Source organism: Hesperophylax consimilis, chromosome 16 (assembly GCF_061612785.1).
Source record: "Hesperophylax consimilis isolate HC1 chromosome 16, BYU_Hcon_1.0, whole genome shotgun sequence".
NCBI classification, from domain to species: domain Eukaryota; kingdom Metazoa; phylum Arthropoda; class Insecta; order Trichoptera; family Limnephilidae; genus Hesperophylax; species Hesperophylax consimilis.
The window spans coordinates 26,851,423-26,877,450 of NC_142851.1; the positions used below are offsets into that span (position 1 = coordinate 26,851,423).

General features: G+C 37.3%; 1 protein-coding gene across 1 annotated transcript; it reads left to right on the top strand.

The window, feature by feature from the left end:
* Nucleotides 1-716: 716 nt before the first annotated feature.
* Nucleotides 717-24,306, top strand: Cpsf100 (cleavage and polyadenylation specificity factor subunit 2). The gene is made up of 14 exons (XM_089640699.1): nt 717-826; nt 920-1,116; nt 2,970-3,235; nt 6,747-6,992; nt 8,900-9,087; nt 17,534-17,757; nt 18,223-18,369; nt 18,998-19,199; nt 19,479-19,566; nt 20,567-20,753; nt 21,534-21,624; nt 22,286-22,430; nt 23,490-23,680; nt 24,172-24,306. Exons 2-14 carry the CDS (start codon nt 968-970, stop codon nt 24,262-24,264), a joined length of 2,217 nt encoding a protein of 738 aa, XP_089496825.1. The 5' UTR covers nt 717-826; nt 920-967; the 3' UTR covers nt 24,265-24,306.
* The last annotated feature ends 1,722 nt before the right edge of the window (nt 24,307-26,028 follow it).

Genomic DNA, 26,028 nt, shown 5'->3' on the forward strand with positions numbered 1-26,028 from the left:
TGACATTTGACCGGTCGGTGGCCGAGTTGACATCGCGTTTGGGTTCCACCCAAGCGTAGACAGTGTATTCAATTCCTCGTCTGGCTAAGTCCTCCATCACAACACAAGCAACATTTTCAGCTTACTGTGGTGGTAGTAGGAGATTTTCAAATATTGTCAGGTTATTCGTTACCAGGGAATGTTTGACTTTCGTTTAAAATTTTAAAAATTAAATTAATGTCTGACTTTTCACCAAACTTTACTCTGTAACCTTTCACCATAAGATTTTACTTTGTAACTTTACATGTTAAGCTTCTCTTTGAAAATTATCACTTTATAATCAAACATTTTATAACTTTTCACAATAATACAAGTATTTAGAATACATATTAAGTTTTCCTTTTCTGAGCACAAGCATCAGAGATAAGCATAAGGGAGTTTATGTAAAATAACATGATATAATACAATTTATTATGTAGTAATAAAATTTATGAAGGAATTTACAAAAAAATTGTTTGTAGAGAACAATAATTGTCAAAAATACACAATGTTTTGTTCTCATTTTAGTCAGTGAGAACTAGGCCTAAACGAAAATGTGTCGGAATTCGGAATACAATGTTTTGATGATATTTTTTCGATGTTGATAGGGACGTCGAAGTGGTTGAAGTCGAAAACAAGATGGCAACACTGAACATAATACGAATCACGAAACATCGAAACATGCACGAAACGTCAAACTTCGGCTTTAGCCGGTTGTGGCGCCTTTGTGATTATTTTAACTATTAGTGTGTTGTGTATTTCAAGCATTTCTCATTGGATCGAAATGTGTTACGGATTTAAACGAATTGTAATAATGCCAATTTACAGAAACGTCCATTAAAACAACGATCATCAATTTAATTTATTTATACTAAAATTTAGTATCAAATCTATTTTATAGGTTATGTTTATTGGACCGATTGTTTTCTCAATATAAAAAATCTGCAAAATGACTTCTATTATCAAACTTCACGCAATTTCTGGGGCGATGGATGAATCGCCCCCCTGCTATATTCTCCAAGTCGATGAATTCAGATTTTTGTTAGACTGTGGCTGGGATGAAAAATTTAACATGGATTTTATAAGAGAGCTTAAACGGTTAGTATTTTCCTCTATTTGTTACAGCTCTTTCTGCTAGTCCTCTGTTTGCCTTACTCTCTTGTCATATTATTTGATTTAGAATGAATATGTGTGAGTGCGTGACCTATTTGTAGTCTACTGTTCCGTGGTGTCTGATTAGCTTATACCTATGTACCAATAATTTTTATTTCGGTTTGTATTTTTGTTCTACCATTTAGCCATAATTTTATTTCACCTTTTATTTTTGTTCAACCTTAATTATTGTTATTTGACTCTCCATACAGTGACCAAATTCACACGAGAGTATTCAGCAGTAAATTTTTTCAATCGATGATTTGGTAAATATACAGAAAAGCAGGACACGACTGATACCTAAATGTTTTTTTTTAACTGTTTTAGTAGGTACACCATTGCTTGGGATCCGCCCGAGGGACAGGTTTTATTGTACTTACCACTTACTGCCTTCAACATTTTGTACAAACATGAAAAAATCTGTTCAGAATGTTTATCTGGATATTTTTATTAATTTTAGAAATGAAAAACAAACTAAATAAAACAAAAATTCAGAGTAAGAGGAACTTTACAACTCCACAAAAATAATGAAATTTAACAAGCTTTTGTTTTTTATTTATTAAAAAAAAATATGCACAAAATTTAAAAAAAGATGTCTTCATTTATTGCATGTGCAAGCAATTAGTTAATAAAACTAAACACCAACTAGGTCCATAAATCTAAACAAAAATGTGCAGGCTTCCAACTAGGTGAATTTTAGCACACAAAGGTGCCATGTCAATTTGCTGCAACCCAGGCATATGGGCTTCTTACATGACCAACAGGCAAAACGCATGCGTTTTTTGAGTTGATATGGACATACCGAAAATTTCTACTTGTCAGTCACAGCAGTTTCGGTATGTACTGCTTCTGGTTGAGGTGGTGTCGGTGTTGGAGGTTTGTCTTGACCGACTCTCTGTTTTAGTCAAGAAAGGGACCTTTCCATAGGTTCCTTTTTTTCGCACTAATGATATATACATGTTTATTACACGTGAAATTACATATTATTGTTGACCATACGCCTGTAAGTTTCTATGAGAGAATCATAATAATACTGCCAACCTGCCTCAGAGATGGCAAATAAATACTTATGTTATTGCTGACCACCTGCCTACCAGACGGGTCGATTTGCATGCGACGAACAGTGCTACTACGCCAACAACTCAATACACACTGATTGGTAGAGCGAGAGATCCTAGGAATGTACTTGGAGGGATGGAATGGTAGGACAGAAGGAGAGGGAAATATAGGATTAAATGTATGCGTGCTGTCTAACGCCCATGTCTGCAATTGAAGGTTAGGCTAGTGCAAAAAAATATATTTCTTAATCGAACCCAAACGAAGAAACTTTTGTTGGTTATAAGATTTGGGCTAAATAAGAACAGAAAAACTTTAATTTCCATGGCAACTCAGGACAGTGGCAATTCAACACACTTTTGAAAATTGATATAAAGTCATTACAAGTGATAAAAAAGAAACTATCCTATATACCTAACATAACCTATTTAACCTAGTTTATTTTCAACACTTTTCACGACTTTACATCACTTTTCAAGAGTGTGTTGAATGACTTGACGGGACTGACTCTTAAAAGTCATTATTTCTCCTTTTGTATTACTGTGAGATATATGATTTAAACAACATTAGAAAGTGGCAAAATTTAAAAGTTTACTACATACACTTTAAAATAATTATAATATATTCCAAATAGTCATTGTCCGCCATTGCTTGCATGTTTGTGAAAGATTTGTTAAAGTTGTCTGTTAGTATGTAGGTACTTAAATTGTCCCCTAAAACAAATCCATTTGGTTATATTCCAGGTATGTGCACAGCATCGATGCGGTGCTTCTCTCGTACCCTGATCCCCTGCACCTGGGTGCTCTGCCCTACGCCGTGGGCAAGTTGGGGCTCAGCTGCCCCGTTTACGCCACGCTCCCCGTCTACAAGATGGGGCAGATGTTCATGTATGACCTCTACCAGTCCCGCTACAATATGGAGGAGTTCAACCTGTTCACGCTGGATGACGTTGACGCGGCGTTCGATAAGATACATCAGTTGAAATATAATCAGAGCGTGTCGTTGAAAGGTTTGTTGTTTTAATGATGAACACAAACCTGCCTATTCATTCCTATTAAAAAAAGGGGATTTGAAAAGTCAGCCTTTTTAAGAAAATCAAAACTGATTAATCACATTAGGAAACAGTAAAAAGTCAATTGGAGCTAGATCTGGAGAATAGGGTGGGTGTGTAAGTAATTAAAACTTTAATTCGTTTAATTTTGACACTGCGACCATGCACGTGTGAACCCGAGCGTTATCTTTTTCTTGGCCAAATGCTGACGTTTTGTCTTAATTGTGGTCTTCAATTTACCCAGCAATGCAGCATAGTAAAGTCTGTAGCTTGTTTCACCCTTTGCAAGGTAATCGATGAGAATTATTCCACGGCTATCCCAAAAAACTATCGCCATCACTTTTCCTACAGAGAGAACTACCTTTGCCTTCTTCGAGTTGGTTACCCCGCCGCAATCCACTGCATTGACTGTTGTTTGGTCTCAGGCGTATGGTGGTGTACCTAGATTTCATCGACGGTTATCATTTGCTGCAAAAATTCTGCTGGATTTTTTTGATACAGGCTAAGACAATCGCGACATGTCTGTCCATATGCGCTTTTGGTCAACAAGCGCGGCACAAATCTTGGAATATCTTGTTCACCCTTTCAGATGATATCCCATAAGCCAGTCCACAGTCAATCTATGATCTTCCATGACAGTTTGATGCACTAAATCAGAGGTTCCCAAAGTGGTGTATATGGACCCCTAGGGGTCGATATCGGCTTACTGGGGGTCTATGTCAGCGAGAAAAAAATTTGGGGGTCCTCGAGATTCAAATGGGGGTACATACGAGTGGACCCCCATTTACCTCAAGTCAACATTTAGGAGTTCCGTAAATGACACAATAGACCTAACACAAATATAATAGACTGTGAAATTACTTATTTGATATTTGCATTTTTATCTTTCGTAAAGTTGTTAATTGAGGTATATAAATAGAGTCTACGTTCCTTTTCTCGTCAGAATTAATCTGTTCAAGCAAAACATTGCACATTGGAAGCCGTGAATTTTCCTAGTTCCCCAACTTGTTTTTGAAAAACGTCCAGGGTAATAATGACGTTCAACATTTAAAAGTACTTTACACAGACTTCAATACTAAGTTTGAGGACATTTTGACTATCGAAATGGAACATTGAAGAATCGGAAAACATGTGACAAGAAGAAATTACTGGAACAAGCACTGACAAAGAACTTAAGGGGCAGTTCTGTAGGGCTAGCTACAGAAAGAAATTCCCGTTGCTTATCCTGCTTCATTTTCATTTGGTGTAATACCTCACAAGGGTGCCCCTGTCTGCACAATGTAAAGACAGAGCAACTATACCGCCGCCCGGTTGTTGGGCAGGCAAGGGAAGGGAATCTTTTTACTAAAAAAATAAATGATTATCACATGGGACGTTAATAGTTTTAGGAAAATTCAATATTCGGCAGGCAGGGGGTCTACGGAAAAAAAAATATTTGGCAAGTGGTCTACGTTGCAAAAAAGTTTGTGAACCTCTGCACTAAATTGACCATTTCGTAGTGGTTTTCAGGCGCCCGGAACGTTCCTCGTCTAAAATGCTCATCCAACCAGGTTTGTACTCGGACGCCTAATGTTTGACTGTTGTAAATGAAGGGGAGGCTTCACTCTGTACAGCGTCTAACTCAACTTTTATTTCTTCTTCCCTTTCAAATTAAGGAATTTTATCACCGGGCGATACTTAATTTTCTCTATTTTTGACAGATAATGTCAGCTGACAACTTTGGAAGAGTGCCATAGACAAAGTAATGATCAGAATGACTTGAAATTTTTACAGTTGTCAAGGCCATCTATTGGACGGCGTTAGAAATTTTTTTCTACAGTTACTTATGTCGATGAGGCCGGAAACAAAGTACCCTCGTACATACATGTCTAATGTCATTTCAAGCAATGCTTCGATTCTGAATGGTGGTCTTTCAGCAGGGCTACGCTGAAAGTAGCTACCAATCGGATGTGAGTGCGTACATTTACCAAGTCCCTTGTTTAACTTCTACCGATCATTAATACATTCTGTACTGGATGGGAGTCCGCACAAGACTGTAGATTTGGGCGCCGGTTCCAAACCGTGTCTTCAACCAATGAGAATGCTCCTTTACGGCCGATGATGATGATAGTGGTACAAAATTATTTCAATCTGCCTCCCGCACCCGGTGCTCGGTGAATGTTGGGCACTGGGTGTGCTGTCGTCTCTGCTCGCTTCTGGCGTTGGCGGTTTTCCTAAGCAGGGCCGGCTGGTCTTGATGAGGTAACACCAGAAGGTTTGGAGCAGAAGACTAGGCGAGGTGAGGCAGTTGGTGGGCAGGAGTCACTAGTTGAAAATAAAACGCTTGTTTTGGTGGTAAAGTTGAACTGATTTAATATTTTTTGTGTCGCTGCTTATATTCAATAAGCTTGACTCGCAGCCGACATTTGGCTGTCGGCCGAAAAAGGGTGGGGATTCTATCCGCGCCACAAACGCGTACATAGGCCACCGTAAAATGTTGCATATTCATTTTGCCGGTGGTATAGCCGAAGGCAGACGCTTAAATTTAGGAGTTCGCAAAGATTTTGCAAGCTCACCTGAATTACAATTATGTTCATAGTTTTATTACATAGCAGTTACATAGCAGCACAATGTGTATCTTCACAACTAGATTTTTAGTTTGTCAAAATACGACAAAAAATAAGAAAAGTTTGTAAAATAAAAGTGTAAAAATGATCTTGAAGCGATCAAATTTGTAAAATGGTTAAGTTATATTTTTCGCAGGTCCCCCGTGACATAGCCCTCAGAAAGAGAAAAGATTCACTATGCTACGAGGTTCCTGGATTTTTGTAGAGGCAAAATAAGTCAAAATAATTGTACAAAAATGGTTACACAAATTCGTTAAAAACCCGCATTTTAAATATCTCCTCAGTGGTAGCACATCGCAAATAGTGTTTATTTAACTACCGCCGAGGAGATGTACAAGTAAAAAATAGGTATTTGTTACATTTAATAAATTGTTATTTCTTAGTAAATTTGTACATAGAAAATCTGAACATTGTACCGCTCGGCCGGAGTACGTGCGCGAAACGGTACCGATGCTTTTCGGAGTCAGATTTTTCAGGCCATTTCGGCCGAAACGGGATACAAAATGAGCAATGGCGGGGAGTGAGGATTTTGCCAGTGGCGTGGAGTACATTTTATAAATGTAAACATATTTTGACAAAAAGAAATAATGTGGCCAACAACGTCCGTTACACATTCTATCAATAGTGAATAGTAAAAGAAGTTGGGGATGCCTGAGAAAGACATGGCATAATCAAGCGAATGAAATACTCAAGTCGGGCAATGACAAGAGTCAGAATAACAGAAGAGTATGTATGAGAGTATAATGAAGCGAGGAGTGTTTGCCAAGACAGAGTTGTCTGGCGGTCTACCCTCTTCCCACCAATGATTCTAAGTAAAGACATGCATTTGACCATCTGCTACATTACATTGATGTTTCTTCCAGGAAAAGGCATGGGTATAACCATCACTCCGCTTCCAGCCGGCCACATGATCGGAGGAACGATCTGGAAGATAGTGAAGGAAGGAGAAGAGGATATTGTATACGCGACAGACTTCAACCATAAGAAGGAGCGACATCTCAACGGCTGTGAACTGGAGAAACTGCAGAGACCCACTGTGCTCATCACTGATGCCCTGAACGCTAATTACCAACAAGCCAGGAGGAGAATGCGAGATGAAAAGTTGATGAGTAAGTTGTGATAATTTGAATGATTAGTTTTTTATGTTGCGATTAATTAAGTGACCATTATTCCCATCACGTTTCTTCTTGTGGTTTTCAATCAACATTATGCAAGTGCATTATATAAGCAAAATAAATACAAAACAATACAAGAACAACACGTCACCTCACCAGAGATCAAATGGGAAAATAATTCACCGACTCCAGATATTCCGCTCGGTAGAACTCCTAACAGGGCCTATAAATCCTACTGATTCCTCAACATAAATATTTAAAAAATCTTTTGTTATCCTACATGTATTCAAAATGACCGACTTTTGCATCTTTATATATAAATTTTTTGATAGCCTAAATTGACGCCTAAATTTTTAATGAGAGAGCTAGGTATAATGCCAGTAGCCGAAATAACGAATGGTTATATTTTATAGTCTGAGAATGCCAAATTCTTTTTATCTCATTTCCTAAATCTGTGTATTTTCTTATTTTTTCATTAACAGATTTTTGAATATTACAGGAATTTGGAATAGCGACATCAAAGATATAAGTTATTTTTTAAATTTTGTCATGTAAAACTATATTAGGTCTATTATGACTAATCGTTCGGTCTGTTAGTATAGTTTTATCATAATATATTTTATAAAATTCGTTTTCTAAAAATTAATTTGGTTCATATTCATAATATGGTATTATATTACGGCAGTCAATCAAGTTATGTTTAATTGTTATTATTATTTATTTCATTGTTATTATTATTATATACTAATTAATATCTACTTATTATTATTATTATGTACTTATGACTATCTACTTGATTCTCGTATTATTATTTACTATAATTATTAACTAGCTAATTTATTTACTTACTTACTATTTATTATTATTAATATTATTTACTTACCTATCGGTTATTATTTACCTATTTTTATTTAGTTGTTTTATTTTTTCTTATAATTTATTATTCATACTATCCATGTTGTAATTGTTAGTATGGTTACCCTATGCTTGTGTCTGATAAGCCAGCACAGGTACCTTGTACTTTAGTTAACAGAAGAATATTATTGTTGCCAACTTACTTACCAATGCTTCTTTTGTTGACATTTTTGTTTTATTTTTCGTACATTTGTTACTAAAATTTTGTTTATTTTTGTCTACCGGTCTCGAAACAACCGTGTCATTAACTTTTCTTTTTTGGGTTTAAATTTAATGTTATTATTATATTAAGTTTACATAAATGTATTTTTTTAAATGATGTAATTGTAAAGCTGCACATCTTGATACAGGAATGCCCTAGTGAGATGTGCAGAGTATGTTTTTTATGTTAAAAACTGTTTTTTGAATAAATAAATAAATAAACAGTGTGTATATCAACTATACCAGTAATAATAGATCTTGCCTTTTAAAGGCAGCTTCATTGATGCTAAAAATGTTGATATCCGAATTGATTCTTTTCAACAGCAAGATTGCTCTCCCCACCGGCATGACCATTGGCAAGTTAGTCCTGCAGGATGGGAGATAGAATAGTGTATGTTGTCGGTGACGGAGATAACCATCGGGAACATAGAAATGAATGCTCTCCATAATGACCGAGTTTTCAAACCATCCACAAATAAGTCTAAAGAAATGTGTAGCAATGCTCACAACCCTACTTACCCGTAGATAGTTTATTCCGAGCATACCCAAAAGAAAGTCAGTGGAATAGAGCCACGGGTAGTAGCCATACTCCCTTATGTAGAGAAATCTCAAGAATTTCTTCTGAATTCTCTCCAACATGAGAGAATACTTTACCTGGTGTGGACTCCAATTCACCGATATCATCAATATTCACCCTGTAGGTTGTGTCCTGGAACAACTCTGTGAAACTGTTCTCATACCAGTCACGTAGATTACATTATAGATTCAATTTATCAACATTTCAGCCACAATCCTGACCACCATGAGGGAGGGCGGCTCGGTGCTGGTGGCCGTAGACACAGCAGGCAGAGTCCTGGAGCTGGCGCACATGCTGGACCAGCTGTGGAGGAATAAGGAGTCGGGTCTGATTGCCTACTCGCTGGTGCTCGTCAGCAACGTGGGCTATAATGTGGTGGAGTTTGCCAAATCACAGGTAAGATTTTTTTTTTCGTTGGAACAAAATATTAACATTTATCGTATTGCTCATCATTACACGATGTGCAACATTTACACAATAAATATACATAATACATTATTGGAGCTACTACTCTTGGAGGATCTTGGCCTTTCTAGAAAACGTCTCCACTTCTGCAGTTTCTTTATAATTCCTTATGTCTGTGGCTGCGGTTTTTGCCTTCACATCTTCCAGCCACTATAGACCTCCCAAACCTGCTTGACCAGCGGTTTTAATTAAGAGAAGCCTATGATGGTTGCCTTTTTTTCCACTCTCGCTACGTTTCTTGCCCAGCTTCAAAAAAACTTCTTATTGATAACAATTATATACGGCTTCCAACCTGTAATAACAACCTTTATTTATTTATTATTTATTAACGCGGAGACGGTGTAAGGATAGTTCCCGTGAGCACTCAGGTCATGGGCCCATTTTGCTATCTCATTCCTTCGAGTTTCTTGCCAAGTCCCATCTATGAGGGTCCGCGTTTTACCGCGTCTAGATCCCCTGGAGGGTCCTATGGCGATGAGGGTTTTCACATCATAAGTCCATCTTTGTTTGGGTTCCCTGAAGGCCCAGCAGGGAAGTATCCACCGAGGTGTTCTCAGTTCCCTCTCCATTCCTCATTGGTTCCGCAAAGGCCCCACGAGGAGAGTCCACCGAGGTGGCCTCGGCTCTACTCACCCCTAGGTTCCCGATGTTAGTTTTTTTTTTATTTTTATTTTTTATTTTATTTTATTTGGGAAACAAACAGTTATACAAATATATTTTAATACAAATCATTTTTACCAAGTTGCATAAACCAGTAAAGTTTCCACAGAAGATTCATTTTATATATAGGTAGAAAAACATATGTGTTCGAAAAACGAACAGGGGTTGGAATAGCCGCCCTTTACAGGGCTATTCCACACAGATAAAGTATAAATTAATTATATAGCTTGTGACAGGCGATGCGAGAACACAATGCATAACGTTAATTCACAATCAACTTACCGGGAGGAGATGGTGAAATCTGCATAGTGAGCATCATCTGTCAGCACTGGAACGTTTAGCGTGGTTGGTAGCACTCGTTATTTTAGATTAAATTGCGATAAAAAATACGTAAGATAATTATTTCGATAAGGAACCGGCAATGTTGTTATGACGGGACGAACGGTTTTTGTGCGACTGCTCGGCCCACGGCCTCCGTGGATCCAGCTGACATGTGCGAAATTTAAACTATACAGTTCAAATTCTGACGATACGATTGGTTAGTACACGGCCTGTCAAAAGCAATTGGCGTTACGGAACATTCCGCCCACCAAAATACAACAACGTGTATTTTAAAGAAAATTTAGAAACAAAACGGGCAATGCTGTGGAACGTTGCGTGAACGAAGAAATAGTGAAAAGAGAGAAGAAAAAGAAAAAAAATATATATTAATAATAATAATGAAAATGATAAGAAAGAATGCGCCGCGGAAGCGAAGATGATTAGTCACATTGACTAGGCAATGGACATAATTTGGTTAATGTAGAGCGATGTAGAGCGTCTATCACAAGAGAAGTAAGCTTAGATTCGCGAGGAAGTAGGGCAGGATGTTTATACTCGAATTCGAGCCCAGATCGAGATAACCTGCCACCCACCCTGAGCACACCGTGGTCGTCAATGAAGGGATTAAGCTTCCGCATTTGTTTCGACATAAGGTTGCCCTCTTTCAAGCGCGTGATATCATCATTAAAATGTACATGTTGAGTGCGTTTAACTACTGTCAAAAGTGAAGTGTGAATTTCGGCACGGTTTAATGAAAGATACAAACGACGAGATTCTTTATTCTGTAGGTTGTAGATGAATCTAAGACAGTAACCGAAAATGCGTTGGATCTTCTGAATCGAAGAAAATTTAATTAGTAATAGGTCCACCAGATTTTCGTCCTGTTGGACAAATAACGATCGAACTCGTTCCTCAGAGTGAAGTTCAATTTCGTCGACATTGCCATCGAAAGACGGCCAAGAATCGAATGACTGGATCCGCCACGAAGGCCCCGCCCACCATAACGTGTGATCGATCAGATCGGCTGGGGATTGACCACAAGAAGCGACATCCACTGGATTATCTCCAGATGACACGTGATGCCAGGAAGTCCTGTCGAGAGCATCTTGAATGTGACTGACACGGTTAGCCACGAAAGTCTTCCAGCGACACGAAAGAGAACGTAACCAGGCGAGCACGATGGTTGAATCCGACCACGCAAAGGTATTGGAGATCGGAAGTAATGGTACGTATAAATCTTTGACGAATTTTAATAGATCTGCTAGAAGAACTGCCGCACACAGTTCAAGGCGAGGCAATGAAATCTTTTTTGTGGGGGCGACTCGAGACTTGGCGCAAACCAAATATATTTGGACTTTATCGTCAACATCCATGATTCGCAAGTAAACTACCGCGCCATATCCAAATTCCGAACTATCTGAGAAGCCATGAAGTTGACATGACTCCATGTGAGGGAATGACACCCATCGAGGGATTTTGAACGACTTCAAGAGCGGTAATTGTTTAGTATAACGATCCCATTGACGAACAATGTCAACAGAGGGGGTGTCATCCCACCCAACCTTTAAAACCCACAACTTTGGTACTAGAGATTTGGCGAAAAACGTCAAAGGGCATAGAAAAACGAGAGGGTCAAAAACCCGAGCGACTTCACTGAGGATAGTGCGTTTAGTAAACTCGCGATCGAGGCATAAGACTTCGAATGAAAATGTATCATGTCGTGGCTCCCACTTTAATCCCAATACCTTGAGAATGTGAGAGTTATCAACATCCATGGACACCAAGTCATTGAGGCAGTATTCCGGAGGCAGATCGGCGAGTAATTCTGGTTTGTTACTAGCCCACTTCAGCAATTCGAATTGACCTCGTTTGAACAGCTCGATAACTTCGGTTTTCGTTTGTTGAGCTTGTTCCAAGCTGTTACAACCGGTGACGATGTCATCTATGTAAATATCCGAAGTTAGCACACGACGCGCTAGCAGTAAATCATAATCTTCATATTTGGTCAACTGTTTGACAGTACGACAGGCTATAAATGGGGCGGAGGAGATACCATAGGTTACAGTGTTTAGTTGGTACTCTTGGGTGGGTTCCGACGAATGAAAACGCCAAAATATTCTTTGGAAAGCACGATCTGGTTCTTGAACCAATATTTGGCGATACATTTGTCGTACATCAACAGTAAACACCACCGATGGTATACGAAATTTTAGCAAAAGCTCCAGCAGGTTCTTTTGAAGCTTTGGACCGATAAGCAAGGTATCATTTAACGAGGATCCGTTCACATCCGTCGCTGAGGCGTCGAAAACCACTCTTAACTTAGTGCTAGCGCTGCTTGGACGAAGATTGCAATGATGAGGTATGTGATACTTTCCCTTGTGCAAATCTTTTCCAGGAACACGAGTCATGGGACCACTGTGTAAATAATCAGTCATGAAAGCAGAATATTGTTCACGTAAGGTTGGATTTGCTATGAGTTTGCGCTCGAGGGAATGGAATCTACGTAAAGCGATCTCACGCGACCCTGGAAAAGAGATATCCCTTCCCCTTTCTCGGAAAGGCAAGGATACGATGTATCTTCCCGAAGTGTCCCTTGAGTGGTCAGTGTAGTACATTTGTTCACAAAGTTGTTCCTCGGGAGTGAGGTGTGAAGACTGGGGAATGGTGTCTAACTCCCACAGTGGCTGGACCTCTTCGTGGAGCCGGTCTTCGTTAGTAACGATGAAAGAATTCGTTTCATGAGCAGTGTTCGAACCAACTGAACCTAGAAGAAGCCAACCAAATGCAGAATTGAAAGCTGATGGCTGACGTGGACCACCATTCAAATTACCAGGTCTCAGAAGAGAAGAGAAAACCTCAGCACCCAAAAGAAGATCAATCGGTCCCGGTTTGTGACAGTCAGGATCGGCAAGAGGCAAGTCTCTCAACTGATGCCACGATGACTTATCTAGACGAACAGTTGGCATGTTGCCACAGATACTAGGCAGCGTAAGTGCCTTGATGTTGAAGAGAACCCGTCCCTTAACACCGATCTCTAATTGAATGATTCCTGACGTGGTTGCGGAAGATTGGCCTAAGCCGCTAACTCTCTGAGAACTGGCTTGACGAGGGATGCCTACAAGCTCCGCAGCACGATCGGTGATGAAGTGAGCTTGACTGCCCGAATCGATCAATGCGCGAAAGGTTTGGAAACGGCCGGACGAATCGCGAATGCCAACATTGGCGGTTGACAATAGTACTATGGACTTGTCTCCTAAGTTGGTCAGGACCTGAATTTTAGAGTCGGAAGAAGGCTCCTGGTCCGTAGACGTTGTGGAGAGTTGATACTGATCTTCCAAAGAAGCGTTTTCGTCTCGATGGAGCAAAGTATGATGTTTTTGCTGACATTTTTGACATGTAAACAAAGATTTACAATCTTTAAGATAATGAGAAGAATGAAGACAATTGAAACACCAACGGTGTGATTGAACAAACTGTAGGCGATCCTGAACTGACTTGAGGGCAAATACCTTGCACTTGGAAATGGAGTGGTCTTCCCCGCAACAGGAGCATTTCAGGTAAGTGGTGGAGTTCGAGGACCTATTTGTTTTAGGCTGTCCTTTCTTAAGATCGCAAAGAAGCGCTGAAGTGTGTTTTTTGGCAGCCTGATTAAAGTTCCGTGCAAGAGGTTTGTCAATAGTACTGCTATCGCGAGTCGAAAAATGTAAGTCTCGTACAAGAGCTTCGCATTTGTTATAAAGAAACTCTTTGAGTTTCAAATATGAAGGCAGGTCGGTAGGAGACTGCAGTTGTTCGAATGCGCATCTTGTAGGTGAATCTAATTTCGACAGAATTAAATAACAAAGCACGAAGTCCCAATTATCTATTGGGAGATCCAATTCTTTTAAAATTGTTAAATCCTCATTAAATACATCGAACACGCGACGAAATTCAAAAGGATCGGTAGACGGAAAATTTAAATTTAGCATTTCCCGCCAACACGTAAATGCGAGTTCACGCGCGTTACGATAGCGCGCGATTAATCTTTGATATGCTTCAACGTAGTGAGCTCCTTGTACTGGAAATGTCCGAATTAACCCTAAAGCTTCTCCAGATAAACATGAGAACAAATACTGCATGCGTTCGATGTTGGATAAAGATTTGTTTTCATGAATGAGAGCGTTAAACATGTCGTAAAATTCGGGCCATTGCTTGACATTTCCAGAAAATATTGGAATGTTTATTTTTGGTAATTTAACGTTTGTGCACGCATTCGCGGTTTTACAATCGAGAGACTGACTGGTTAACTCCTGGTAAATTTCCACAATTTGATAATACATCTCGTCAAAGGTTTCGCGAATTTTATCTTCATCAATTTCGTTTGTGTCATCTAAAGCTAATATTTCCGCGTGAGACGTTTCAAATTCAAGAACTATCTTTTCCAGAGTAGTATAATGCGCTAACAGTAAGTTGCACTTAGTTGCATCGTGCAAAGCGCTTTTTGCTATTTCATGTGTCTTGACTAACCTATTATTCGCTAATGTCCGTTTCCGGCGCAATATTTGAATGGCTGGGGCCATGTTGAATAAACACGATTGGAAACGTACCCAAAAACGAAACAAAATAAATGATAATAATTTAATCTATTATAATTATATGCGCGGTAGGTCGTAAATACTCAAGCGCTAGGTACCTACCTAATTACTGTTCGAATTGATTATTATTCAATATTTAAGAAACATTCCACAGCACTATCCGTTTTGGCATAGATAGATTATAATCTTAAAGTTCCCTGGTTTCGGCACCAAAAATGTTCGAAAAACGAACAGGGGTTGGAATAGCCGCCCTTTACAGGGCTATTCCACACAGATAAAGTATAAATTAATTATATAGCTTGTGACAGGCGATGCGAGAACACAATGCATAACGTTAATTCACAATCAACTTACCGGGAGGAGATGGTGAAATCTGCATAGTGAGCATCATCTGTCAGCACTGGAACGTTTAGCGTGGTTGGTAGCACTCGTTATTTTAGATTAAATTGCGATAAAAAATACGTAAGATAATTATTTCGATAAGGAACCGGCAATGTTGTTATGACGGGACGAACGGTTTTTGTGCGACTGCTCGGCCCACGGCCTCCGTGGATCCAGCTGACATGTGCGAAATTTAAACTATACAGTTCAAATTCTGACGATACGATTGGTTAGTACACGGCCTGTCAAAAGCAATTGGCGTTACGGAACAATATGAATATAAATAATACAATACAATATAAATAATAACTAGTAGAAAAGGAAAATCTCCAAAAAGATAAAAAGACTACAGATTCAACCCATACAAAAACAATACACACACTAACACTACTAAGTTTCCCGCAACGACCGTGAACAAGCCCTAAAAATAATAATATTACTATGACTTAACATTATTTCATAAGTATTTGGTAGTATTTTGTACTTAACAAATGGTGATAATTTGTGTATTGCATCGAATGACAAATTGTGTACAATATTCAGATATTTCCATCCTTGCCAGAGATTATATTTTACATGTAAGGTTAATTTTCTAAAGGGGCCGGCGCTTGTGAGGCAGGTTGAAGTGTCTTCAATTTGGAGAGTCTGTTGACATCATCTTGATCAACAATTAATTAGTTTTTTACCCAGCAGTAGCGAATTTTTTTTTCCATTTTTATATCTCGACATTGTTTTAGAAGATGTTGGTTTTTAGAGGTTAAGTGGTCATTAATGTAAATTCTACTGACTCCAGGAAGCTGCAATTCTGAAACAAACATCCCTTTTCTCTTCCTTATTGCAGCTAATAGTTCATCTTTAAGATATCTGCGCGTGAATTTTACAACAATGTTCCTCGGTTTTCCATTTGTTACGGTACGACTTATTCTAGGGGAAATTCTGCTGGCGAAGTCTACTTCATTTCGGGTGATTTTGCATCCAGCTGTAGCACCAATTTTAGATAGAATGTCATAAATATTTTCATTTTTGTTTTCCGGAATACCACTTATTATAACGTTGTTTGAGCGATTATATTGATCACTGTTTTCAATTTGTCTTTCCAATTGTGTTACTTTCTTCTTAAGTTCTTCAATTTCCTCCTTGTACTCCTTTTTTATCACTTCAACTATAGTTTTTTTAAAGTCTGCAAACGTTTTTTCTAGGAATTCAACTTTAAAGTCGTCGAACTTTTTATCCAGAATTTGTAGTAGTTCCGGACTAAGGTTACTGGTGGACTTGGAGCTTGAACGTGTAGTCATTGTTATTTTATATGAAAATTGTTTTTTATTATTATTATAATATTGAAAAACAAAGGAAGAGCAAAATTTGACAGTAGTTACAAGTAATGTTATTGTTGTACATGGAGTAATGTTATTGTTGTACATATATTTTTTCATGGAGTCTTTGAATTCAATGACCTTGGAGTTATCTTTGACTCCAAATTACGCTTCTTGAATCACATTAATAGCGTTATGTACCAGTAAGGGATTACAAATGCCTGGATTTATTCTCAGAATCGCTAAAGACTTTAATAACATAAAAACTATAAAATTACCATACACGTCTCTGGTTAGAAGTCAGGTTGAATACAATTTAACCATTTGGTGTCCTCATTTCAACTCTCATTGTTTACAAATTGAAAAAATTCAAAATAAACTTTTACGTTTTATTAATTACAAAATTGGTATTCCTATTATTGAAACCAATTATGTCAATTTACGCAGAAAACTTAACTTATCGAAATTATCTGAAAGGCGAAAAATATTTGATCTTCTTTTATTATATAAAATTGTTCATTCAAGGTTAGACTTCCCTGACACTATAAATTTGCTATCTTTACACATACCTCCAAAATATACTAGACGGAATATTTTATTCTACAACAATAACTTCGCTACGAATTCTGTGTTAGAAAGAATACATAGGTTGGGCAATGAACTAAGTGATGTCGCTGACATATTTAATTTAAACTTCAATACATTCAAAGCCAAATTAGTCCACCACTTTTTAAATGTAAATAATGTATGAGAAATCATTATATTTTATTTCGATTTTCTATTGTTTGTTTTATACTGTTGTTAAAAATGAAATTTGTAATTGTTATGTACTTAAAAGCCCAATAGGGCGTCAATAAATAAATAAATAAATACCTTTTTTATCCCACGAGTATGTAGGAATAAAAGGTCCACCCAAGCAGAGTCCTGAGTGTTGGGGTAAGGTGTAAATACTCCGAGATGTGGCCCTATGTTTCGGAGGTACCGCTTGTGACATTGTTCCCCAGTGTCATTCAGCACTGAGCTCACACCTCGGCTTGGGATGGCTATTGCAGGTTTGGTTTCCACTCCCGGAGTGATGGATTCTCCGCACTCCCTACGCTATTCATAACATAACCTTACACCTTCCAGATAGAGTGGATGAGCGACAAGCTGATGCGCAGCTTCGAGGGTGCCCGCAGCAATCCATTCCAGCTGCGCCATCTGCAACTATGCTACAGCGCTGCCGAGGTGCACAAGATCCCCGGGCCCAAGGTTGTGCTGGCCAGCTGTCCCGACCTGGACTCCGGCTTCGCTCGAGACCTGTTCCTGGCCTGGGCCCCGCAGCCGCAGAACAGCATTGTGCTGACTATTAAGTGAGTTTATTCTTGAGTGTGATTTCAAGGGACTGAATTAAAAACTTCTATTGATAATCTTATAGTTGGAATGTACTTGTTTGTTTCAGCTTTCAGTTTTTGTCGGTTACACCGCTTCTGTGCTGACCACCTTAATGGTGGATTCTAATTAACGTTTTTTTCCTTAAAACAAACAGCTTATTACTGTAATATTGTTGTGGGCTGCATACTCCTTACTCAAAAGCAAAAAGTTAAAGGAACACACTATAAAGTAGTATTTTATACTAGTTGTATAAAACGCCACGCCTTGCTGTGAAAAATTGAGTTTGCCTATGTTTTTCATAATAAATTCCTATTAAAAGAATTGCTTCTAGTATTTCAGATACACACATGAAAAAACAGATACAGACACATATTTGATTCACCTTGGTATAAAAGCCAGCTTCCAATTTTTCATCATTTTTCTAATTTGTAATTTTTTTCTAGAACATCTCCTGGAACATTGGCCAGAGACCTGGTTGACAATGGAGGAAACAGGACCTTGGACATTCTTGTGAAGAAGAGAGTCAAATTAGAAGGACCAGAATTGGAAGAGTTTATGAGAAACCAAAAAGTTGTTGTACCCATTAAAAAGTATGTAAATTTCCATTCCTCTAAATAATTCAAGCAATTAGCCAAGCATCATGCTGTTTCACCGCAGGGGGAGACTTGTGATGTGGCAGTCGTGGCACAATTCTTTCCCAATTCCCCCAGTTTTTCTAGGACTTCTGACTCTTTTTCCATCTGTTTCTTCTATCTAGTTCTCTTGCACTTATTTCTACATCCATCCATTTTATGTGTTCAATCCAACTGTCCCATTAAAAAAATATTGTTAATTTTTATATCGGCCTTGCTTTCTTTTCGGGTCTACTCATATGCAATTTGGTTTTACCACACATACACCTCAGGGGTCACATTTCTATTTCACTATATCTGCTTTGGTCCTTATCATGGTTGGTAACGGAACTTCTTTTGTAAAAAAAATATTTTCATAGATATTTTTATAAAACCTATTGTAGTTCTTTCATAAGCACTCGGGCCACTCTAAATTATGCTGCCTCCATGTTTCATATTATTTTCTGAAGAACAGATTGTTCCCTTCCCTGCCCCTTATGAAGATACCCAAGGAATTTAATTACTCCACTTTGACGAGAACTATACCTGTACTTTCAACGCGTACGTTACCGAAGCTGATCATTTGTCTTATTTTATTTATTTCCAGAGAGGTGGAATTGGGATTAAGTTCCGATTCTGAATCAGAAGACGATATAGAGATGTCCGTGATAACGGGGAAGCATGATATCATAGTTAGGAATGAAATTCACAAAACCACCGGCTTTTTTAAGTCAAATAAGAAGCAGCACGCCATGTTCCCGTTCTACGAGGAAAAAACTAAGAGCGATGAATATGGCGAAATTATAAAGGTGGGTTGGTTTTACTCACTATACATCATTATTTCATTCTATTACCTCTCACAGATAATAAAAACAAGAGAGATGGGCTATGAACCATTATTAGTTTATTAAAACCATCAACACTGTTCACCCATACTATTGCAAAACATATTTAAGCCTAGCGGCGTCATACCTAAAAGTGCCCTTTATTTAACAAATGTGTTCTTGATTACACCCTCTTCCTGGTATATGTACCCATTCATTGTTAACATTGTAACTAACACGTAATCCCTCTGTTCATGCTCACAGCTTGAAGACTATCGACTAGCCGAGGTGATGGATGTTGAAGAAGCAGAGAAACCAGCTCCTGTTGCCATTAAAAAAGATGATGATATTGGTAACTATGCTTTTCATGTACATACTTACCTGAAATGGAGTGAAGTGAAAAATAAAATCAGTTAAAAAACCTGACTGCGTTGTGTGATTATAAATTTTGAATATACCAAATGCGGTGACCAGGTATATCGTCAAAATGACAATTCAACACACCTACAAAAGTGGTATAAAATCATGAAAAGTGATGAAACAAAAACTAGGTTACATAGGTAACTTCTAATGACTCTATATCACTTTTTAAAGGTGTGTTGTATTTTCATTTTGATGAAATATCATTGAACATACCCTTAAATTAAAAATATTTCAAAGCTTTTTGGTTGAGGGTTTCGGATGTCGAGGGTTCAAATTCCGGCATGCGCGAGTAAATTTTATTTGATTAATTGATGATGGCTACCCATATTTAGGTCTCGTAGCTCTAGGCCTTGAGCGATTACATACTGCCTAAATTTACGTAGACGATTTTTTCAGATTTAATTAAATTTATTTTGAAATTCCCACAATAACTTAATTATAAACCTATGAATATGGGATAAATAATGAAATGTAGGTGGATTCATCGGCCTTAAACCACGGTAATCAGTTTATATGTTTGAACATTAATATTCGGAGGTATGATTTTTTCAAAACTGAATGCCTGGAAATCTCCATCGCTCAAGACAATTATTTTAAAAATACTCCATCGCTCGAGTAGTTATTAAGATTAATTTTATTGCATTTCCTTTTGTCAAAGAAGATATTGTAGTATGTAAATCTAGCTCTCCGTTTTGTACAGAAGTTACATAATCCTTTTCTTTGCATTCTATATCTCAAAGATTATAATTCTGGTTTTCTATTTTACAGATAAATATGAATTTATGTATTTTAATTAAGAATGATGATTTATTGAGTTGCTCTACCTTTTCTGAAATAATAGACTGGTTTTTTACAGAAGATTGTCCCTTTTCTAGTATAATCATCATAATATTGAAATTATATTTCATTAAAATATGTAAATTTTTCAGAGGAGATAATAGAAATCCCCACCAAGTGTGTGGAATCCATGAAGCAGGTGGTGGTAAAGGCAACCATCCAGTACATTGACTTCGAGGGCAGATCTGACGGAGAGTCTCTCCTGAAGATCGTCTCTCAGCTCAAGGCTAGGAATGTTATCTGTCTGAGGGGAGACGTAAAGGCTGTCAATACACTTAGGTAATTATGAACAGATTTATAAAGTTAAAGTCAATGTCTTTACAAATTTTCTTCTCATGTAGTGTAAAGGTTACTTATACATATCATAATAATAATAATAATATTTAGATGTCGTATAGCGCCGTTTTTGAGAAAAATCACCTCAAGGCCACTGATATGTATTATTTATAAGCATGCCAGGTTCTGTTTCCGGCATTGATGTGAACTTGTGAAACTAGTGTGGTGTATATTTTTCAACAAACTTCTCTTTTGTACTGAAGATTGTTAAATCTCACAATATTTTTTTCCACTTGTTTTGAGATTGTTTTCTTCTTGCATGAGTGGGCATTTTTCAACAAAGTTTTTGAAATTTTTATATCCCTTCACATGGTTATTTACATAATAGTTGATCAAGTTTCATTAAAACACATTTATTAGGTCAAAACATGCCGCTTGATGGGATAAATTGCGTTGAAATGACCAAGGTTGTTAAAATTAATTTTAGGAAGTTAAACTTTTGTTTTTGTGTGCTTATCAGTAAATATTAAAACATTTGTCTCAATCTGTTTAATATGTACAAACACAATTAAAAAAATAACAGGAAAGTAGTACATATCTATCAAGTGACCAAGACTAATGGAAAAATTTCAATATGATACCTGATAGCGCTTGTAAATACAACCAAGAATGTCTCGTCATTTCAGTGCAAGGGATTAGGTCCCCATTTGTGTGTCATGTATGCATAGCAAACCTAACTGCAGTGAATTTTGTTTAATATTGTCTACTTTTCTTTTTTTTCAGAGCGCACTGTATAAACGAGGGCTGCACTAAAGTATTCACACCACGTAAAGGAGAAACAGTCGATGCCACAACAGAGTCACATATTTACCAGGTATGTTTTATGACAACAAATCATAGTCATTTAAGCAACAAATTTTATACCAACTTTGTAAATTGTAAAAATCATGAAGGAACCATACACCATTAGATAATAGTAAGACCTTTTCACTAAGGGAAAGGGTAGTATGTAAGTCGGTACCCACGGTGAGAATCAAACTCCATCCGCCCGACCTCCACAACGGGCTATCAAAGCACATTTTAAAATTTAGGGTTCAAGGTATTATGAAGGCTTCACATACAGTGAAACCTATATATTCATATTGACCAGCTAGTTGTTGATCTGTTAAATACACCTGGTTCTCACACAGGAGTCATGGGACTTTTATTCATGATAGTAAGAGTTTATCTTACATTTTCCGGTTATTCGTAATGCAGGAATGTTTGTTTTTCTTTAAAAATAAAAAATAAAATTATGGTTCGCAAATAAGAAGTTTTTTTTCTTTTTTTCAGTGCCTTGAAGACTGAAATAAAAAAATAGCCTTATTTATCCCATATATAAGACTTTGTTTTCCGATACCTCGTAAAACTGAATAAGAATGATTCACTGTATGTTCAGGTTAAAACTTACTCCAAATATGCTCAGCAATCGCTGGTTCAAATCCTTTGGGACATGCTTTTGCACCCTGTATAATTTACTATTTTTTAAATTCCAGGTTCGGCTGACAGATGCGCTTGTGTCGGGGCTGGTTTGGCAGCGGGGCAGTGGCGGGGCGGAGATAGCCTGGCTCAGTGGTGTGATTGGAATGCGCCAGTCAGAACCCATCGTCGGAGAAACAGGAGAAGGGGACATGGAAACAGGTGGGCTTTATTATAATTCTACTTTAAACATAAGAACACACAATAGTGACTAAGTGGTACAAAAAAGTCTCAAAAACAAAGGATGCAAATCTTAAATGAAAGATTCATTTTTATAAAAAAGATAATTTATTTATCTAAAAATACAGCATGAGACCCATTAATAAAATTTTAAAAAAATAATAATAACCCAAGGCGTGTCTAACCTCGATGAAATGTTAGAAGGTCGGTCTTATTTTACTTGAAACAATTAACATGGTGGTTTGATGCTCAGTTAAAAACAAAATTGTGGGTAGGAACGAAATTAATTCTTGAAATTACGAATCATTACACATTGAATAAATAGAGCGCCAGTTCCATCTAAAGTAGACGAAACAAAAAATTATCGTTAAGATTGTAATATGTAATACAAATTTAAAATAAAAGAAAAGCTAAAAGAATTAATACGGGAATGCATTTTGAAAAACCTCTCGAATTAGTGCCGATCGCCATTCCCACGCAGCTTTTTCCTGCGTACGTCCGCCCCCAAGCACTGTCACCAGAAAGTCAGCCAAGCTCGGAACCGCTGTCTGTCAGTATTGCCAGATATTATTACTTGACTATCCCGTTACAACCTGATTTCAAATATTGGTTATTTGTAACCCAAGAATGTATTTTATTGTTTTTTTCATGAATGTAACCGGATATTGATTTGCTATCCTTTACTGTCTCTTTATTATATTAGGTAATGCGAATTCCCTGACACGTGATTCCCTGATCCATAACACAAATACCTTTCAATTGATAACGCATGCGAGTGGTGAATGAAATTTTTTCGTAAAAATGACATTTACATACCTTATATTAGAAATTATTGCCTAACTGGATCCCGAAAATTCTTTAATAACCCTTTTTTCCTGCTTTTGTTTCTCGTGCGAGAAAATTTGCCACCTAATAAGTTTGAAAATGTATACATTGTTCCCTAAAAAACTTATAACCCTTACTTATAACTTTTAATAGAATGGTTTTCATTTGCATGCACATTGCTGTCATTACATATAATTATTTGAATTTTTTTTTCAGAAAAACCAGAGGAAGAACAAATATTTACCTTAGAGCCCCTTCCCGCATCAGAATATCAGCCACATCAAGCGTCCTTCATCAATGACCTCAAGCTATCCAACTTCAAACAAGTCCTGTCCAAGAGCAACATCAGTTCAGAGTTCACTGGTGGAGTCCTGTGGTGCTGCAATGGCACTCTCGCCATCAGAAGGGTAAGATATTTACACTTTCACCACATTTTCGATTTTTAGGTTTGGGTATTTCTAACTCCATCACATAGAATTTTTGACGTTTGAACGATTCCAGTTAATTCCAGCTTTGATCAATTGTGATCAGCTGTGAAGAATAATGGTCTTTATCTAATAGTGTTGTTCTTTTTGTGGAAAGGAATGAGTGAACCTAGGTCTTGAAGAGACCCGTGTTGTGGGAGCGAGGAAGCCCAAAATACTGCAAATTGTTTTCATCTGTCAAATCTGTTTTTATGTGTCACAAATGTTGAATGCACATTTGGCTGCACCCGGTGCTGAGAATATCAGCTAGTTCCTCAGAGCATCTTCCATTGAAATATCGATAGAAAAAGAACAGCATTCCCACTTGCTGTCTTAAGGAGCTAATCTTTTGTATTATTATTTTTTAAATTAGTTTCATATTGATGTGTTTACGTATTTCTATAAAATAATTCATAAAAATGTGTTCTTTCCAGCATGACAATGGAAATGTGGCCCTGGAAGGTGTACTGACGGAAGAGTATTATAAAGTGCGGGAGTTACTCTACGACCAATATGCAATAGTGTAATTATAACAGTGTAGTTACTTTATAAGGACGTTTTTACAAATGAATTAATAATTAATTAAAATAATTTTTTGATAAAGTGTTTTCCTCATTTTCGGTTTCCAAATTTCCCCCGCCAACTGACATTGATTTTCTTTTATTATTTCCCATATCTCCTCCACGACTGACATTGGTTTTTTTTATTATTTCCTACATCCCCTCCGCAAATGACATTTGTTTTCTTTTGTTATTTCCCATATCTCCTCCACGGCTGACATTGGTTTTCTTTTATTATTTCCTACATCCCCTCCATAAATGACATTTGTTTTTTGTTATTTCCCATATCTCCTCCACGACTGACATTGGTTTTCTTTTATTACTTCCTACATCCCCTCCGCAAATGACATTTGTTTTCTTTTGTTATTTCCCATATCTCCTCCACGACTGACATTGGTTTTCTTTTATTACTTCCTACATCGTTTTAATTATTAATTATTAAATTGTTTTAATTTATTTATCATAATTATTGTTGTTTTCCCCTACTACTTTCATAGTACCTTTAGTACCTATCTCTTATTATTATATTTATTTATTGAACAACTATTACTTGAATGTACAACATCTCTCATCGATAACTAATACTGTACTCCTGATCAGCTTAAATATTGTATACTTGTAAAAGCCTTCATGGCGTTAATAAATAAATTAAAAAAATAATCCATAATGCAGTCGCCAAAAAAGTCTAAAAGATTTTCTACTAATCGAATTTTATTAAAGTTATTTTCGCTGACAAGTAACTTACAAGATGATTCGTGTAACATGACAACCGAAGATGAGTTGGTACACTGCGATGGCCTTTGTGATATTTACAAAACCATAGTTCTTTCAGAGTTCTGGATCATCTTAATCTGAAAAAGAGTAGGTATCCACTGTCATTCAAAAGAAGCCCTGATGAAGTTAATACCTTCTGCATCTACATACTTTCCTGTGTGAAGCAGCTTTTACTGCATTGACTGTCAAGAAAACTATATATCGCTCAATAAATTGCAAAGAACCGGATTAAACGGTTATTTTTAATACAGAGTTTCCGGGGATAAAGCGCACTAACTTTGTGATGGTGATTCTACATGATTTTAGAAGTGGAAAAAAAAAATTTCCGGAATTCCAACGTTTTTAGGTAAAAAAAGTTGAATTGTTTGCATGGGAAAAAAAAGTTTAATTTCGAAAAGTTATTTATCTTTTTTACTTCTACCATCATGTAGAATCACCTTCCGAATTTAGTGCACTTTATCCCCCCGTACACCTGTATATCATCAAAAGTCAATGTTGCACTGTACAATTGTTCATTTGTGTAGGTTCACACTAAAATGTGCACTGTACAATTGTTCACCTGTGTAGGTTCACACTAAAATGTGCACTGTACAATTGTTCATTTGTGTAGGTTCACACTAAAATGTGCACTGTACAATTGTTCACCTGTGTAGGTTCACACTAAAATGTGCACTGTACAATTGTTCACCTGTGTAGGTTCACACTAAAATGTGCACTGTACAATTGTTCACCTGTGTAGGTTCACACTAAAATGTGCACTGTACAATTGTTCATTTGTGTAGGTTCACACTAAAATGTGCACTGTACAATTGTTCACCTGTGTAGGTTCACACTAAAATGTGCACTGTACAATTGTTCACCTGTGTAGGTTCACACTAAAATGTGCACTGTACAATTGTTCACCTGTGTAGGTTCACACTAAAGTGTGCACTGCACAATTGTTTACCCGTGTCGGTA

What these genes read in the sequence shown, in the direction of transcription:
- Cpsf100 (XM_089640699.1), top strand. Translation starts at nt 968, where the DNA reads ATGACTTCTATTATCAAACTTCACGCAATTTCTGGGGCGATGGATGAA. An exon ending in GCGAGATGAAAAGTTGATGA is followed by an intron (nt 6,993 to 8,899) that starts GTAAGTTGTGAT and finishes TCAACATTTCAG; the next exon opens with CCACAATCCTGACCACCATG. An exon ending in CAGAGTCACATATTTACCAG is followed by an intron (nt 21,625 to 22,285) that starts GTATGTTTTATG and finishes TTTAAATTCCAG; the next exon opens with GTTCGGCTGACAGATGCGCT.